This window comes from Kogia breviceps, chromosome 20, assembly GCF_026419965.1.
Source record: "Kogia breviceps isolate mKogBre1 chromosome 20, mKogBre1 haplotype 1, whole genome shotgun sequence".
Taxonomy (NCBI): domain Eukaryota; kingdom Metazoa; phylum Chordata; class Mammalia; order Artiodactyla; family Physeteridae; genus Kogia; species Kogia breviceps.
In genome coordinates, this window is record NC_081329.1 from 13,099,212 (window position 1) to 13,117,720 (window position 18,509).

An 18,509-nucleotide genomic window follows, 5' to 3' on the forward strand; every position below is an offset into this window, starting at 1 on the left:
CGTTGCGGTGCTCGGGCTTCTCATTGTGGTGGCTTCTCTTGTTGCGGAGCACAGGCTCTAGGTGCGTGGGCTTCGGTAGTTGCAGCATGAGGGCTCAGTAGTTGGGGCACTCGGGCTCTAGAGCACAGGCTCAGTAGTTGTGGCGCACGGGCTTAGTTTCTCCGCGGCATGTGGAATCTTCCCGGATCAAGGCTTAAACACCGTGTCCCCTGCATTGGCAGGCAGATTCTTTTTTTTTTTTTTTTTTTTTTAACATCTTTATTTGAGTATAACTGTTTTACAATAGTGTGTTAGTTTCTCCTTTACAACAAAGTGAATCAGTTATACATATGTTCCCATTTCTCTTCCAATATTTCCATTTTAAAACATCCTGCGCACTCTAGCCTGAGTCGTCCCGTTCCCAGCAGAGGGGGGGCCTACAAGCCAAAGCTCAGCCCCCTCCGGCCCCGGGGCGCCTCTCCTCCCCGCTCCACCCACTAACGTGCCGCCATTTACATCCGCGCAGCCTACGGAGCGCTCGCTTCCCGGCCTTTCGTTTTCTGCTCGAAGCAAACAAAGAGGCCGGTTACGTGGGCCTGGGCCGCCGCGGTACCTTGTCGAGGAGCCTCGGAGGCTCCAACCTTGTCCCGGGAAGCAGGGCTGACCCGCTTCAGGGCGGCCAGGCCTGTGCCCCCCACCTGCGGCCGGACGGGGAAGCGAGCGGGGCCGGCGCCCTCGACCTCCCGGGGCTGCCCCGCGCCCGCCGCCCCGAACATCCCGCCCCGCGGTCCCCGCGGCCTCAGTCCCGGCGCAGAGCGGCCCGCAGGCGCGATGCTGGCGCTGTGGCTGCTGAGCTTCGGGCACAAGTTGCTGCTCAGCGGCGGGTTGTGCGCGGTCTCCCTGGCGGGCGCCATCCTCACCCTGAAGCTCCTGCGGACGGTGGCGAGCTACGCCTGGACATGGCAGCAGATGCGTGCGGTCCCAACCCTGGACGGCGCCTACCCCTTCCTGGGACACGCGCTGATGTTAAAGCCGGACGCGAGAGGTAAGGGACCGCGCCCAGGCCGGCCATGTCCCCGTCCCGGGGATGGGGGCTCCCGACCTGTGCCGCGCCGCCGGCCTTCTTACAGCCTGGACACCAGGGCTTGAGGGGCTTACGCTGGGAGAGAGAAGGCTTTGTCACCCGCTGGAGGATGGAGTCCCAGTTCTATCCAGTTTCCCCATGACGCCTGGCAAAATTGCTAGTGCCCTCCGTTCCCACCGAACTTTTTCTATGTGTACAGCATAGAGTGCAGTATCTCTAAGCTTTTGTCCTTCTGCATTTTTGCTGCTTCTCCTTCCCACCTCGTAGCTGCTCCTACCTCAGAACACTGCAGTCTTTTGCTTCTGTCTTGGCTGTTAAAGCCTTAAAGGCAGAAACTTCCCTGGAACAAGGCAAACCCTTAGAACTTAGAAATCTCTCTCTCCCCCCCTCCCCCCCTTTCACATTTATTTATATGAAAACCACATTTGTAAAATAATCTTGGATAATACTAAAAGCAGAGCTAACCTCCCCTTCTATCCTAAGGCTTTATAGTATTAAAAAATAATTATGTAGAAATAGGAACCCTCCCATCCCCTCCAAAGAAACAGTATACCTTTCAGGAGTCTCATCATATTCTTTTCTAAGAATTGAAATCTCTAGTGAATAAGACCTGTTTCAAAACAAACTGTGAGTTGATTGGAATATTTAACATAATTCTCTTCGGAATTACTTTCTGAGTGACGAGAATGACAGTGCACTGTCTTTTATGAAGGGACTTTTTAATCCTTCATACAAGTACTGGATTTTGGCAACAGGTAAACTTTTGCTCAATTTCCAGCTTTGCATCCAAGTTGTTAGATTTGGGGAAGTTGTTTGAAACTCTGTAACTTAGAGAGGTGTTGTTTGTTTACCATTTACTTGTAAATGTAACTGTATTACAGAGTAATTTTAAGGATGCAATTTAAAGCATGTGGTTTCTAGATCACTGTCTAGGACTTGGTTAGACTAAGTTAGTTAAAGTTGTCAATCGGCCATTTATTGAAGCCCTGCTTTGTGCCCGGCATTGAGCTCAGCAAAACTGGGGATATCAGAATATTCTGAGAAATATTCCCTGTTCTCAGCACCTTTGTCCTTGATTTTTTGGATTTGACACCAAAAGCAAGGCAAGTATTGTGTGATCTCACTTCTGTGTGGAATCTAAAACAACAACAACAAAAAATATCTCTCTGGGAGATATTAAGTGACTTGTCCAAAGTAAAACAAAAACAAAAACCCCAAGGAACCAAAAGATACAATAAGGAACTTATTACAAAATTTTTGTCTCTTTAAAAATTTTTATTGGAGTATAGTTGATTTACAATGTTGTGTTAATATCATGTGTATAGCAAAGTGAATCAGTTATATGTATACATATACTCACTCTTTCTTAGATTCTTTTCTCATATAGGCCATTGCAGAGTACTAAGTAGAGTTCCCTGTGCTGTATCCTTATTAGACAAAATTCTTGTCTTGATTGAATTTAAGATTAAATATTTTCTCCCAGATTTTTTTCAGCAGATGATTCAGTACACTGAAGAATACCGACACCTGCCACTGCTGAAACTCTGGCTCGGGCCTATACCTCTGGTGTTCCTTTATAATGCAGAAAATGTGGAGGTGAGCATGCGGCAGATGTGATCAATATTCCACTGTCTGTCTGATGGTGTGGGAATCTCAGTAGATGTGGTCATCCTCTGGATTCACCTGCCTCTCCCCTCTCCCCTCAAGAAATGACTCTGCTTGGTTCCTAGTTTGTGGCAGGAACCAGGAATCATCTTGGACATTTTCCTTCCTCTCAACTCCATTTAGTCCTCAAGACTGAATGACAATTATACGTTCAAAACTCTAATTGCATTTCTTTGAGGCACAGGAGTGAAAATGAATCACAGAGGAATAACAATTCTGAAATCTTGCTTTAAAAAGTAGTTGTGTTCTAGCCAGGTGTTCTTATAACTGAAATTGTTTTGATGTCTATATCCCTCAATTTTTTTTTTCTCTTTTAAAGGTAATTTTAACTAGTTCAAAGCACATTGACAAATCCTATATGTACAAGTTCCTAGAACCGTGGCTTGGCCTAGGACTTCTTACAAGGTACCTCAGTGGAAATTTGTAAAGCTGTCTTGTAGCAACAGTTACTTCTATGGGTAACTTGTTATTTCAGGAACTGACACAAGGTATTCTTCCAATAGCAAGATTGAGGTATTGGGAATTATGGGAGAAGCTGGAAGGAAAGGTCCAGCTAACAATGGGCCTTTGATAGACAGGGTGTATGCTGATCTCCAGCCACTATATTCAATAATGATAATCACTAGTGTTCCAAGAAAAATGAGGAGGTATTGATATATGAATGGAGTAAAGCCAAGGATAGTTTGGAGAAGGGAAATCTTGAAAATATAATGAAAAAGGCAGTCACCCTCAGAGAAGTGTATCGAACGCAGTAACCTCACTTCTTGAGTTGGTACCCAAAAACAGGACTCTGTCCTCTGAGAGAGGGCCTAGCAAGAGAAAGGCAGGGCCCTGGTGAGGACTTTGGAGAATTCAAAGATAGTAGAGATTAAAGAAAATCATGGAGCAGTGGATCATCTGAGGACTAAGATGTTGAGAGAGGGAAGGAAAATTCTAATTTTTAGAAACTCAGAGCTTAGAAATTTAGAAAAATTCTTAAATGTTTCCATTTTTAATGAATACTCTTCTAAACATTAGTAATATAGAACAGTATCCAAAATATTCACATTCTGTAACTATACATGAGTCTGTCAGTCTGACCAAAGCATTGGAGAATCTGTAGATTAAGCTGTTTCAGGAGAACTTGATGATGACTATATTTATATTTTATTTGTTTCAGGTGTTGCTTCTTTTTTCTTTGTAACCGTGTATTTTATTTCTAGTACTGGAAACAAGTGGCGCTCTAGGAGAAAAATGTTAACACCCACTTTCCATTTTACAATTCTGGAAGATTTCTTAGATGTCATGAATGAACAAGCAAATATATTGGTTAATAAGCTTGAAAAATATGTTAACCAAGAAGCATTTAACTGCTTTTTTTACATCACTCTTTGTGCCTTAGATATAATCTGTGGTAAGTCTCACTGATTTATTTTTAAAGTTAGGATGTAAAGATAAAATGGCACACATGGAAAATAACAGTCCATAGGGCGGGGCGGGGAGGGGGAGAAAGGACATTGGGTTCTTCTGGAAGGTCCTATTGTTAAATTGGCCACCTGAGAAACAGCAGCCATTCACAGGACTTCAGACAAGTGGTCACTGAGCCAACATGACCAGAAGGTCCCAAGGGAAGGAAGGGCAGGAGCTGGGAGTAAGAGGAGCAGGAGAGACAAGAGAGGAGGGAAGAGAACAGTTCGACAACCTATATGAACGGAACAGGACATAACGTCTTTGTTCGAGTGTCTGCCACTGGAAAAGGTACCCAAGATACGTGCGTGAATTGAGTGGTTGCCTCTCACTGTATTTTACAGAAACAGCGATGGGGAAGAACATTGGTGCTCAAAGCAACGATGATTCCGAGTATGTTCAAGCAGTTTATAGGTAAGTGAAGTCCTCATTATTTCTAAAATTGTTATCGGGAACTCCCCAGCGGTCCAGTGGTTGGGACTCCGCGCTGTCACTGTCGAGGGCCCAGGTTCTATCCCCGGCCAGGGAGCTAAGGTCCCACAAGCTGCGTGGTGTGGCCCCCCAAAATAAAATAGTTCTTGATCAGGGCTTTAAAAAATTCTTGCTAATAATTTCTGTCTGTACTGTAGCTTTTTCATCATTTCAAAGTGAAACATTATACTAAACATTAACCTAATCATTTAAGCATATCTTCCAACGGTACAGGAATGGTTATGGCACATCCAGATTATGCAGTAATTTTAAATGACTATTTTATAATATATCGAGAGATTACATTATGATGCTGAGTGATAAAAGAAAGACATAAATTTTTTTGTAGTTTGATAACCACTAGGTATAAAAAACTTACCATAGAAAAAGCCAGGAGATACTATACCAAAATGTTAGCTGCGGTTATTATTATTTTGTGTGTGTGCTCTCTTTCTCATTGTGTTTTGGTTTTGTTGTGATTCATTCTCCTTTCCTATATTTTCTGCACTGAGTACATATTATTTTTTAACTGAAACAATCAACTTTACTTTTAAAAATTGCTTGTGATTATTCAGCTGTTAAGAGGCAGGGCCAGGATTTGATTCAAGGTATCCTATCTTTAAGTCCACGGCTCATTTCACTTCATCTTAACAACTGCTTGTTGAGCATCTATAACCTGCCATTCACTGCACAAAGTACTGACTAGTTTTATATGGGCACATGAAACAGAATAGCAGGGGAGACAGGCATTGAAGCAAATGAATATAAACTTATAAATTATAACAACTGCTTAGAAAGAAAAGATCAAGTTGATATGAGAGAGGAAAACAGGGATGTGTTTTACAGATTGCGTGGTCAGGAAAGGTCTTCTCTGGAGAACTGGCATCTAAGCTGGTCATGAAGGAGGAGATTGTGTAGAGGTCTTTTCTGCTGCTCACTGGGAATGATGAGGGCGGCGCTCGTGGCAGCTGTGTGACAGACGGGTATTTAATGAGTACTTTTCCGTGGAAGAGGGCAACCCGTTGTTTACTGGCACTACGGAGGAGTGAGAAAGCACATGAGTGGACATTATAAAGAGGCAGATTTCATATCAGCTTGTGGCACAAGAGCCACAGGCAGCCTGGGGTGGTCAAGAACTCTCCCTGGAGAAAAAGAAGCAGAGATCAGATGATCAGTAAGGATGTTTTATAATAGATTCTTCACTCCTCTAAAGAACCCATTAAATGTTTAAGCTTCACTGGATGTGTAATACCCCATGCCTTCACTGTTGTGTGTAAAGCCTAGATCTCCGTAGCCTCTAAGACGAATCTTTATCGTCCCTACATATTACGCTCATTGAGAGCGGGCATTAGGTGCTCAAGAAATACACATTTTCAGTGCATCAGCTGATGTGTTTTTATCCTATTTATAGGGTGAGTGATTCAATACATCAAAGAATGAAGATGCCCTGGCTCTGGCTTGACCTTTTGTTCTTTATATTTAAAGATGGATGGGAACACAAAAGGAGCCTAAAAATCCTACATAATTTTACCAAAAATGTAAGCCCTTGATGTTTTAAAAATTGTGATAAAGTATACACAACATAAAATTTACCATTAACTGCACTCACGGTGTTCTGAAACCATCACCACTCTCCATTTCTAGATCTTTTATACGTCCAAGATTTTTATGCTGTGTTAACATACCCTGGAGCCTGTGTCTCATAAAAGTTGAATAATAATGGAAAGAAGGAGACAGTGTGATTACATTTTAATTATGTACTCACCAAATATTAATTTAACACTTGTTAGGTGCCAGGCACTGTACCAGGTGTTAAAAATGTAGTAATAAGTAAGATATGAATGTCCCCTAAAAGAGGTTAGTCTAGTAGAGGAGGTTGTCTATTAAAAAAATTATAAAATGTGATATGAACTATAAATATTTATTAACAACCAGGGCGCTATGTTGAATGAATAAAGGGGAGGGGTCCATGTCATGAGAGTCTTATGGAAAATGTTTGGATTAGGCAGTAGCTTTCAAAGGCAAAGGGCATTTATAGCAGTATCTCAACTTGGAAAAGATTAAAATTGACTAGATGTCACTATTTTACTTCCAATTAAAAAATAACAAGGAGATAGTGATATTGTTTCAGATATAAGATGTCAGTCTTGTGTTAAACATGTGCTTTTGACAAAGCAATATTTAATTGAAAATACACATCAAATTATGATTTAAATGTGCTGATAAAAGTACCAATTTAAATATATTCTCTCTTTGCTGTCAATTTCGGTTTAAACTATATTGGCATTGCTTCCTTAAAGTGAGGGACAGCCTGTCACCAACAGATCATATGGTTCCCAGTCAGGAAATGCTGGATGAATGAGGTGTTGGATTGAGGTGGCCACAGTGGAGGACAGTTAATCTCCATTACTGGGCAGTAGGCGAATAACCAAAATTTTCCACAAATTACATGCATTACTATCAATATCAATAATTAATGAATTCCAAATGGGATGGACAATATTATTTATTTAAAAAATATTGAAAATTGCATACTGAGTGCCAGGCCCTAGGGGGGTTCCCCCAAGAATGAAAGGAGATACGGTGTTTTGTCCTAAAAGCACTTAGGATCTATTCATTCGAATCACTTAGTAGCAGGTTTGGTCAGTTGCCTGATAGGAGAAGAAAGTTGAAATGTAAAGCCAAATTAAGTTTATGGGCTTTAATTCTTTTATTCATTCAGAAAAGATCTAAGGAACGTCCTTTAAATGCCAGGCAGTGTTCTAAGGGTTGGAATTATATCAACGAACAAAGATGAATTTGCTGCCATATGGATGGTACCTTCATGCCTTATATTATATAGCAAGTCTACGATAATGTCAGGTGGTAAGTGAAATGGAAAAAAAACTAAGTAAGGTTAGGAAGATAGTGAGTGCTAGGGACCAGGTTAGCAGTGATCCGGGAAGGAGTCGCCACACTGGCATCTGAAGAAAGAGAAATCTAGGCAGCAGGCGCAGCAAGCACATCGGGTGAACTGACTGATCTACCTGCTGATTCTTTTCTCCAGTGCAACCTGTAATGAGAGCAATCCGTAATTAGTCTACTATATAATGATTGCATTCTCTCCACCACCTAAACTTTTTCTCATTAGCTCATCCAAATCTCTAGGGCACCACTTAGGGGACTACTAACTCTATTCCCGTATTAGAAAGATGGCAGAAATAGCACTTGAATATTCTGAATTTGTCTGACATGCAATTTGTTTTTAAAAGTCTTATCAAATAATACCCTAAAATGTTAACAGGAAGCTTTACTAAATTTTCCACAAGAGCCTAAGTTATTGTTGAATTAGAACAGGAAAGGTTTAGAAAAAAATCCATGAAAGAAGCTAGTATATTTTCATAAGAAAATATATTATGAGGCTACATCAAATTCCAAACAAGAGCATATGATTGTTTAAATCATACAGGTCATCACTGAACGGGCCAATGAAATGAAGAGACGTGAAGAAGGTAGAAGTAATGACGAGGACTTTCCTCCACGCGATAATAAACGCAGGGGTTTTCTTGACTTGCTTTTAAATGTGACTGATGACCAAGGGAACAAGCTGAGTTACGAAGAGATTCGAGAGGAAGTTGACACCTTTATGTTTGAGGTATTGTATCTCATCACGTTATTTTCGGGTATCATTGAACAAATTGCAGTTATGTTTTAGAATCTTTAGCATCATTTTTTAAAGTTTTATTCAAGTTTTAAAGTAGCTTCATATAACTGAGGATGAGTCGCTACATTATAATTAGAAATTACAAAATGTAAGAACCTGATCAGCTTTCTTCTTCAGAAAAAGCCTTTGACTCATGGTGAGGATAGCACTAGACACATGGTTTTCTCAGGAAAACCTAAAACCCATTGAATTTTTCCAAGTAGAAAAGAAGTCAGAACTTGCTCTCATTCCCTATATTGCTTCATGCTTTTTAAAAATCTCTGAAACCCACAAGTCTGTCTCTTCACTACCTCCTTTTTGAAGTTCTAGCAAACGAGTGCTTAGCTCTTGCTTTGAGCTGCCCAAACTAGAGAAGATAGCAAGAGCCCTCCGACAGAGAATTTAACTCGTTTGTGATTCTAAAGGGATTTCTGACCTTCAAATAATGAAAAGAAAGATGCAGTTTTTACAAAAGGTAATTCTAGCATTATTAAATATTACAAAGAGTGAATCTCTCAGTGTGTGGATTGCCAAAGAAAGATGAAGAAATGGTTTTAAAAAGCGCCCTGTGGGAATATCCTGGAAGTGGAGGAAGGTGAAGGGCATGGGTGGTTCCGGCTGGCTCAGCACATGCCAGCCATGGATGGTGCGAGCTTGCAGGCACCTGGGTACAGCGTACCTGGGTACAGCGTACCTGGGTACACTGCCCGAGCGCACATTCTCCCGGAGGCACCGTGGAGGAAAGCCAGCTGTGTCAAGGGTCCCTAGACCCGAGTTCTCATTCTGGCTCCATGCTGACTAGCCTTATGAGATGGTGCCAATCATCTCAGATCTCTGTCACCGCTTCCCTGTGTATAAAATAGAGAGATGGATTAGATCAGTGGTTTTAAACTTCTTTTTTAGGCTTCGTTGGCTATTATCGTTTGATGTTAAAGTGGAGAGACCGTCTCACATCTCCACCCTGCATACACATGTACACACACACGCCCACATACATACACTCTCATGCACACGTGCACACACACATCCTTCTCCTACCAAAAACCTCTCACTTTCATGAAAACAACCAGAATAATGATCTGTTTCTTCCAGCTCTAACATTGTTTGAAATTCTAAGTTTTTTCTTCTTTGCATCAAATAGGAGACACACCTCGTATGATTATAATATTGTGACCTCCTCCATAAAGAGGTTGCAGGTTATTACGACCACACCTTTCCTGCCCCAGGTGCTGACCACTGGATACTACGGTTTCTGCCCCTGCCCTGTCCCACCAGCCTGCTTCTATAAACTGTGTGCTTTGTGCTTTGCTTAGTCCTGCTTTCTCCAGGTAGCAGACACGTGGAAGTAGGAAGTTCAGCAGACATCTCACACATTTGGATCAGGCTTCCGCTTATATAAATTCAAGAGAAGTTATTAAGAATTATTTAGCAAGGGCACTTCCTCCTGTGACTTTGGTAAACAACTGAGTGAAATGGGCCAGATCTGGTCCGGAGCTCAGGGTAGTTTCTGTGAAGGAACAGCAAGCCTGAGACGAGGCAATGACACCAATATCAGAGACATGGAAAATATATACTTTATAAAATTGCAGAATAAACGTCAAAAAATTCAACTTAGAAGCTGTTTTACGAAGCAAGTGCTTTGGAGATTTCTTGCCCAGAGAAAGAAAAATTATAACCATAGGGAAAATGGAAAAGTAAGAACTTCCATAGAGGAAACAATTTGTTTTCTGTTTAGTTCCCCTAAAAGTCTTATTCATTGAGTTATAATATTATTATTGATTTTCCAAACTTTTTTTTCTGCAGAACTCATGTTAAAAAAAATTCTTAGTCTGTTTTTAATCTCTAAAATGTAAATATCTGTATCAAGTATTTCACAGAGTTTTTCTGAAGGATAATTGAATTAGTTTCTGCAGAGTACTTAGTATTTTGCCTAAAGCTCAGCAAGTATTACGGGAGGCTAGTTATCAACTTCCTGACATGCAGGATGTTACTCAGAACCACACACAGACACCCTGGTGTCCAGGGTTGACAGGTAAAGCCTACCTTACAAATGCTAGAAGGTGGAGGAGTACAGATCTGGTAAACTGGCTCATAAAAGTCAGACTTTTTCCCCTTAAAAACAGTCTAGAGCACCTAGTTCCCTTGGAAGGCCCCCTTATTAGCACAGCCTCGCCACTTCTCACCACGTATGCAACTCTGTGTAGTGTTGAAATGTCTATCTAAGCATGAACCTTCCCTCTGAAGGGATTGTTTTATTTGTTTGTTTCTCACCAAGGTGAAATACTGTACCAAATTAATTTATTCTGTTTGGAGTCGCAGTGCAGCTGTCAAATCCAGAGACAATTCAAAATAGAGTTCTCTCTTCTAATCTTCGCAATACTACTCCGCTAAGTTATTTTTTCCTTACATTTGTAGGGTCACGATACGACTGCAGCTGCAATAAACTTGTCCTTATATCTATTGGGTTCGCATCCAGAAGTCCAGCAAAAAGTGGACAATGAACTGGAGGAAGTATTTGGTATGTTTTTCCCCTTCACTAGTTACACTGTGGGTACCATGTCCATGGAAGCAAGTCTTGTTCTTGCTCATGAAGGATAAACAGCAGGTCCTGTTCTAAAGATACAGCAATAAGCAGGAAGGCTCCCCTAGGGGATCCCTTCCAGTCCTAGTCTTCTTAGCAAAGCCTTATTCATCACTTACAGAATATAGGCATTTGCTAATTGCATGGCATGTGACTGCGCTGGGCTAGATGCTGGAGATGCACAGATAAATGTCACTGTCCTCAAGCATCTCACTGCTTAATAGATGAAGCAGACATACCTGCATAAAGCATTGACTCATGGGGTCCAGGAAACCTGTTTCATACAGCATTGCATCTGGCCACGAATGGGAGAAAAGATGCATGAAGCCTGTAGGACAAACTTTTCTATTATACAACCAGCAGTCCGCAGGTAAGCTGTCCTAGGCTGATGCCAGCAGTGACGTCACCAGCACCCCAAAAGGAAACCCTGTCCCATTAAGCAGCCACTCTCCTCTCTTCCCCCAGCCCCTGGCAACTGCTAAGTTACTGTCTGTCTCTATGGATTTACTACCTGTTCTGAATACTTCCTATAAATGGAATCCCACAACATGTGACCGTTGGTGTCTGGTTTCTTTTACTGAACATATCTCATTTTATTTTGATTATGGGTAATACTAGAAACTCTACTTTAGCTGTAGGTATTTAACATGTCTTGATGCATGTATTCTTCTTCAATGTCCCATCCCCCAAGCTCAAATAATCCTTTCCTTGTTATCTCATGTATTTACTTAAAACCAGGGAGATCTGATCGTCCTCCTACCTTAGATGACCTGAAGAAACTTAAATATCTGGAATGTGTTGTTAAAGAGAGCCTTCGCCTTTTTCCTTCTGTTCCTTTCTTTGCCCGTAATCTTAATGAAGACTGTGAAGTTGGTAAGAATTCCATAATTTGAATAGGAGGGAGAGTGGGTTACTTTAATGTCTGTCTTGCTCCATCCTCATGGCCTATTGACTACTTCTTGACAGCGGGTTACAAAATCGTGAGAGGCTCTCAAGTAATCATCGTACCCTATGCACTGCACAGAGATCCAAGGTACTTCCCCAATCCTGAGGCGTTCAAGCCAGAACGGTTCTTTCCTGAGAATTCGAAAGGACGTCATTCATACGCATATGTGCCCTTCTCTGCTGGACCCCGGAACTGTATAGGTTTGTATCCATCAGAACGTGCGTGACCTTTCAGGCCTGCAGAGTAGGGGGTTTCACACAAAAATTGCTTGAGATGTAGCAGCCCATAGGCAACTGTCTTTTAAAAAAACTGGCTTCCTCTTCCCTCCACTTTACTATACATTATTGTTTTAAAATATGACTGTCATAAAGTGTATTAGTTTGCTAGGGCAGCCATAACAAGGTACCACACACTGGGTGGCTTAAACCACAGGAATTTATTTTCTCCCAATTCTGAAGCTAGAAGTCCAAGATCGAGGTATCAGCAGGATTGGTAATAAATACCTGCTTAGCTTGTAAAGGATCTTCTTCTCCCTGTCTCCCCACATGGTCTTTCCTCTGTGTGTGTCTGTGTCCTAATCTGTTCTTTTTATAGGGACCACCAGTCAGATTGGATTAGGGTCCACCCATCTGACCATTTTATTTTATTTTTGACCATTTTAATTTAATTACTTCTTTAAAGTTCCCATCTCCAAATAGTCATATTCTGAGATACTGAAGTTTAGGACCTCAACCTATGAATTTGGGGGGACACAATTTAGCCCATAACGTAAAGCATAAATAGTTTCATGGTAGAGTTTGAAAATGTTGTAGCTTTTAGATTAAAATAGAACATACTTCATATGGTACAAAACTTATTTATAACAATTAGTTATGCTTAGCTTAATTTCTGTGTTTGTTGATTTTAAGAACTGCATTTTGCAAAACCGAAACAAAATGCTTAGCACAAGGCCAGATGAAGTGCTGAAGCAAAGTGAATGCACATCACCATGCATTGTAAACACTTGCAGCTTCAGCATCTCTAGCATTTTATCATTTATGTAAATGCAGACATTCGTAAATTAAGGCCAGATTTAAATGGATGAATCTGACGCTTGTTTAGTACCTCTCGAGCAAATTAACTTTAAGTTAAAGGCCCAAATAAGACATCAGTCGAGCGGAGTGATTCTCATGCTTAAACGAGCCAAGGATTCATCTCAGGTTTTGCTAAAATACAAATACCTGGCCCACTTCAGCTGTTCAGATGCACTGGGTCAAGAATCTTCATGTTTTCCAAGTATCCCAAGTGATTCTGATTCTCCCAGGGCCCACTGCAAAAACAGAAAATTGCTTACTTCCTCTAATTGGACTTGTGATTTCTCACATTTGAGATATATCTATCATTAAAGTGTTGCCATTTACATTAATTTGAAGGTCAAAAGTTTGCCATGATGGAAGAAAAGACCATTCTTTCCTGCATCCTGAGGCATTTTTGGGTAGAATCCAACCAAAAGAGAGAAGAACTTGGTCTGGCAGGAGAACTGATTCTTCGGCCAAGTAACGGCATCTGGATCAAGTTGAAGAGGAGAAACACAAATGAATCCTAACTCTACTATTGGGCTGCTCTCCTCCCACAAAAAGGTCTTTCTTTAAAGAAAGCTTTGCATTTACAATTCGTAGATCATGAACTCAATATTCTTAATCCCTAAACCTAATTTTTTTCTTGTCCCCACTTACCTTGGGGTCAAGTCTGCCAAAGCGAGAGTTTTCACATCTCCATCACCGTCATAGGCTCTGACCCCTGGTCTCGATCCCCAAAGTAAACTGATGACTGTACCCAAATAAACACATGAAAGCTTCTCAACAGAGGGATCCACAGGCCAATCCAATTTCAATCAATGGACCCAAAGGATATAATTTAATTGAAGTTCCAGAATATTTTTAAGGTATTCTTGTAGACTCAGGAACATATACATGCATGTATATATATACATTTGTTTGAAAAGGGTGAGTAATTAAGTGCTTAGACATAAGGAGCTTAAGTTTCAAGAATTATATCAGTGGCATCAATTATGAGAATAACCATTATGATACTTTTCAGATTTAATCATCTACAGCAGATCATTTATAAGTTGACTCAGAGGCTCTGTTCCTATTTCCCTTTGGACGGTGTACTTATAGCCTTCCTTTCATTCCTCAAGGCATCACAATTACCTTTTTATATCATGTCTTATTGGAAAAGATTCCTCTTGGTAATCTCCCGTCCCTCACAGTGATTCAGGGAGTTGATTTACGGCTTTTGGAGCTCGAAGGACCTTAGAGTTTATCAAGTTATGCCGTGGGTTCTCCCTGTCCATAAGTTCAGAATCCATGGATTCAACGAATGGCTGATCGAAAATATCTGAAAAAAAATTCCAAAAAGTTCCAAAAAGTAAAGCTATTTACAGAGCATGTACATTGTATTAGGTATTATAAGTAATCTAGAGATGATTTAAAGTATACAGTTGGAGGTTCAAGATGGTGGAGTAGAAGGACGTGCACTCACTCCCTGTTGCGAGAGCACCGGAATCACAACTCACTGCTGAACGGTCATCGACAGGAAGACACTGGAACTCACCAAGAAAGACACCCCACATCCAGACAAAGGAGAAGCCCCAGTGAGACCGTAGGAGGGGCGCAATCACAATAAAATCAAATCCCATAACCGCTGGGTGGGTGACTCACAAACTGGAGAACACTTATACCACAGAAGTCCACCCACTGGCGTGAAGGCTCTGAGCCCCACGTCAGGCTTCCCAACCTGGGGGTCCGGCAACGGGAGGAGGAATTCCCAGAGAATCAGACTTTGAAGGCTAGTGGGATTTGACTGCAGGACTTTGACAGCACTGGGGGAAACAGAGACTCCACCCTTGCAGGGCACACACAAAGTAGTGAGCGCATCGGGACCCAGGGGGAGGAGCAGTGACCCCATAGGAGACTGAACTACACCTACCTGTTAGTGTTGGAGGGCCTCCTGCAGAGGCGGGGGTGGCTGTGGCTCACCGAGGGGACAAGAACACTGGCAGCAGAAGTTCTGGGAAGTGCTCCTCGGCCTGAGCCCCCCAGAGTCGGCCATTAGCCCCACCAAAGGGCCTGCAGCCTCCAGTGCTGGGTCAGCTCAGGCCAAACAACCAACTGGGAGAGAACTCGGCCCCACCCAACAGCAGACAACAGAGGTCTTTAAATCTCTCCACTTCCAGTATGATGACACTTCTACAATATGCTCTTGCTTTATGGAACTCATGTCTCGATATGTCTTTAGAACACAGATGTTCTGCCTCTGATTTTGGCATATTTCTTCTAGAATTCTTTCATGGTTAAAGGAAAAGAGAAGCCATTCATCTATATTAAGTAACCCAGCTATGTCTCACTTAGTTTAGTGCTCGACTTTCAGGAAATTCAATCCTCCAGAACATACCTGTCAAGCTGATAACTGACACCCACTCCCTGAATTTTAATGCCATGGACAATGTCTCTAGTCCCTCACTCGGTGACTTTTTAAAACTTCATTTAATAAGTAATTTTAATAAAATTTTTCAGTTTTTCCAAGGCCATAGGTGATAGAAATGACAAATTAAGAGGATGGAAGATGTATTCTTCGATGGCTATCAAAGAAAGAGCTTTCAAAAGCAAAGCCACCTGGGAACCACTATAGGCTGTGGCACTGAGATCAGGGTCAGCAGCTCCACCCACTTTAATACCCAAAAGACCTCAGCGTAGACCACCCAGCCCCTAAGCTGATCAGAAAAAGTCAGGAACGTATGTGATACAAGTAGAAAAGAGTCCCATCTATGGTTAACCTTCTTATCTAGACAGTGGATATACGTAGAAAATCTTGTTCCCAGATGACCTTGGATAATTGGAGTTTTATTTGTGGAAATCACAAATTTTTATTTATCAATTTTATGCACTTATGTTTAAACCTTTGTGTTTGTTTGAAGTGACCCTACATTAAATGTGAAAATCAGTATAAAGTAAAATATTGCTACATGTTACCTTTTGGACTAAAATCTTCATTTAGCCCCCAATAATTTGTTATTCATATTTTAATTGGAAATTCTCCAAAACTGTGTCAGAGTTGGAAATGAGAAATTATGTCATCTTCTGTAGTATGGACATGCAGATGCTGATTTTTTTAAATTAAAGGATGATCAAATATCCGTTTATATCCCCATTACCTGTCTTCTACTCAAAAGAGGTATCTCAAGAAAAATAAATTTTAAACATGGGTGCTACATTTTATTCTAAGAATTGATGCCAGTTTGAAATATGAATGACCTTAAAGGATAAGTTAGTGGATGACTGATTCATAATATAATTAAAGTAAAAGCACTTTTGAGTTGATATCATTAGTGTCACTCAGGCTTTCTAATAAAGTGATCCTCACGCTGTTACCACAGACTGATTTCGAGTTCCCCATACTCTGAAGAATAAACTAGAGGAGAAGGTAGAAATACCAGAACGTTTTGCTCAGCTGATAGCAAAAAGTAACATCTCTTAGGGCTACCTGGGAGTGAGCAAAAAGCGTAAGCATCATTGGGTCGCAGGGATTTACAGCTTAGAAATCTCTCCAGGTGGTGGACTGTTGAATTGATGTTCTATTCCTTGTCACAGAAAACCAAAGAATGTCAGCTTTGAACCAACAGACCTTTCTCACAAAGAGATACTGGGCACAGAAGGGCCAGGTTTTACCCTGGAAGGTATGTGGATTAAATGCATTTATTTCCAGCATCTAATGAGATGCTGATAGAAACATTTAACTTTGACCCCGTCTTTCTAGGAACAGCACCTTCTTTATTTTTGGAATTATCCTAGGATATCCCCACCTTCTGTCCTCATCCCTTTGCTTCCCCAAACCACACCCGCCGTAAACATGTGGTTCTAGAGGAAGCAATGGAGAGCCTCCCTCCTGCCCAGTCACTCTCACACTTTGAGTCTCTAGGACTTCTTTTATACTAACAGCAGAAGGAAACTCTGTTTTTAAAGGGGTCAGGTGATGAGATTAGACACACCCAGATAAGCCCCATTTTGATTAGCTCAAAGTTGACTGTTTAGTAACATCTGCAGAATTGCTTTTGTCCTGTAACATAGCGAGCGTAATCATGGACAGACAGGGTACCCCAGCTTCTTCAGGCCCTGGGATCTGAGTGGGAAATCTTGGGAGACATTTCAGAATTCTGCCTACCACTGCCTCTTTCCAACTTCATTCTGATTTGGTTCTTCTGAATCTACAAAGAAATTTTTAGTTTTAATGTATTATGAGAACATATGTTCCACTGTAAGGAAAATTCAAAAGAAACACAGAAGTATATTTAAATAGGTTAAAATTGGTAGTTGCACCTTTTAGGGAAACAACCACCGAGGGTTTCTGCTGTGATTTGGAAAGAGGGTAGTTTTTCTCCCACTCACCTTTTTTTCCTGATGAGGCCAGTAGCAGATGAAATCTCCAATTTAAATTCTTTAACATTGCACAAGCCAGATGATTCCCTTTTGTCATTTGCTGGTGTACCAGTTGATACCCTGAATTTAAATAGTGGTACAGCATGAATATTTGAAATATGCTACTTCATTACAGCCAGAAAGTATTTTATTGGCAACATTATCCTACATTTTTAATAAACACTGTTCTGCTGTTCTGCATTGCAGTAACATGCATTAAATATTTATTTAAGAACTAACTCCCTAAAAATCTAATTTACTAGCCAGAAAGATGTATTGCATTTTTGAAGAATAGTTAGAAAACAAAGGAGATTTAGTGGGCAAGGGATTATAGTCTTTAAATATTTTTAAAAGCACAAAAAAGAGAATAAATCATTTTGTATGGATTTAGTAGGTTAATCTAGGAATGATGGATAGAAGTGGCAAGGAGGTATATTTCAGTATATAGGGAGACTTTTTCTTAAAAATAAAAATAAAATAGAATTCCCTGAACAGGAACAGGCTCCTAGGAAAACCAGTATGCTTCTTTCAGGTTTAGGTGTCCTGACAGAGAAGTCTGAACTCTATGCTAGGAGTGCTAACTTTGTCTGACAAGGGGCAGACAGTAAGTCTTTTCAGCTTTGCAGGCCATACTGTTTCTGTCACAACTACTTAACCCTGTAGGGTGAAAGCAACCATGGATAATACAGGAATGAATGAGCATGACTGTGTTCCAATAAAACTTTATTTACAAAAACAGTCTGTGAACAGTGGTTTGTCAAGCTCTGCTATGTCTTATTTCCTGAACTGGATGGGAGGAAGACCTAAAAATTGAACAATTCCCTTCCATCCTTAAACCTTCAGTGTAACAGGATTCCTTCACTAGGATATAGGAAGGCATGGATACCACTTGCCCAAAGGGTCTTCGTGCCTTCCAGGATGATCTATCCATTCCCACCCCTTATTCAGTTGTGTATCCAGGTTATTACGTTGGAAAAGTCTAGTTAAGATTTATTGTGACCCCAAATAACTAGGAATGTTATGGATCTTTTAAAAAAATGGAAGCCTCTACATGAATTCTGTGGTCTTATTATGAAATAGTTAATGTATTTAATAGCTGAACACAGGAATGGGACGTTCATAGAATATGCTGACAGGATGAAAAGTTGAAACTGTTGGCAGAAAACCAAAGTCAATATCGGAGCCAAGCAAATACTGCC

General features: G+C 41.0%; 1 protein-coding gene across 1 annotated transcript; it reads left to right on the plus strand.

Annotated features, from left to right (window-relative positions):
• Positions 1-471: 471 nt before the first annotated feature.
• Positions 472-16,037, plus strand: CYP4V2 (cytochrome P450 family 4 subfamily V member 2). The gene is made up of 11 exons (XM_059049528.2): positions 472-1,024; positions 2,547-2,659; positions 3,048-3,133; positions 3,931-4,121; positions 4,519-4,588; positions 6,057-6,183; positions 8,094-8,279; positions 10,743-10,845; positions 11,647-11,781; positions 11,875-12,054; positions 13,267-16,037. The coding sequence occupies exons 1-11, from the start codon at positions 811-813 to the stop codon at positions 13,437-13,439; spliced, it is 1,578 nt and encodes a 525-aa protein (XP_058905511.1). The 5' UTR covers positions 472-810; the 3' UTR covers positions 13,440-16,037.
• Positions 16,038-18,509: the final 2,472 nt, after the last annotated feature.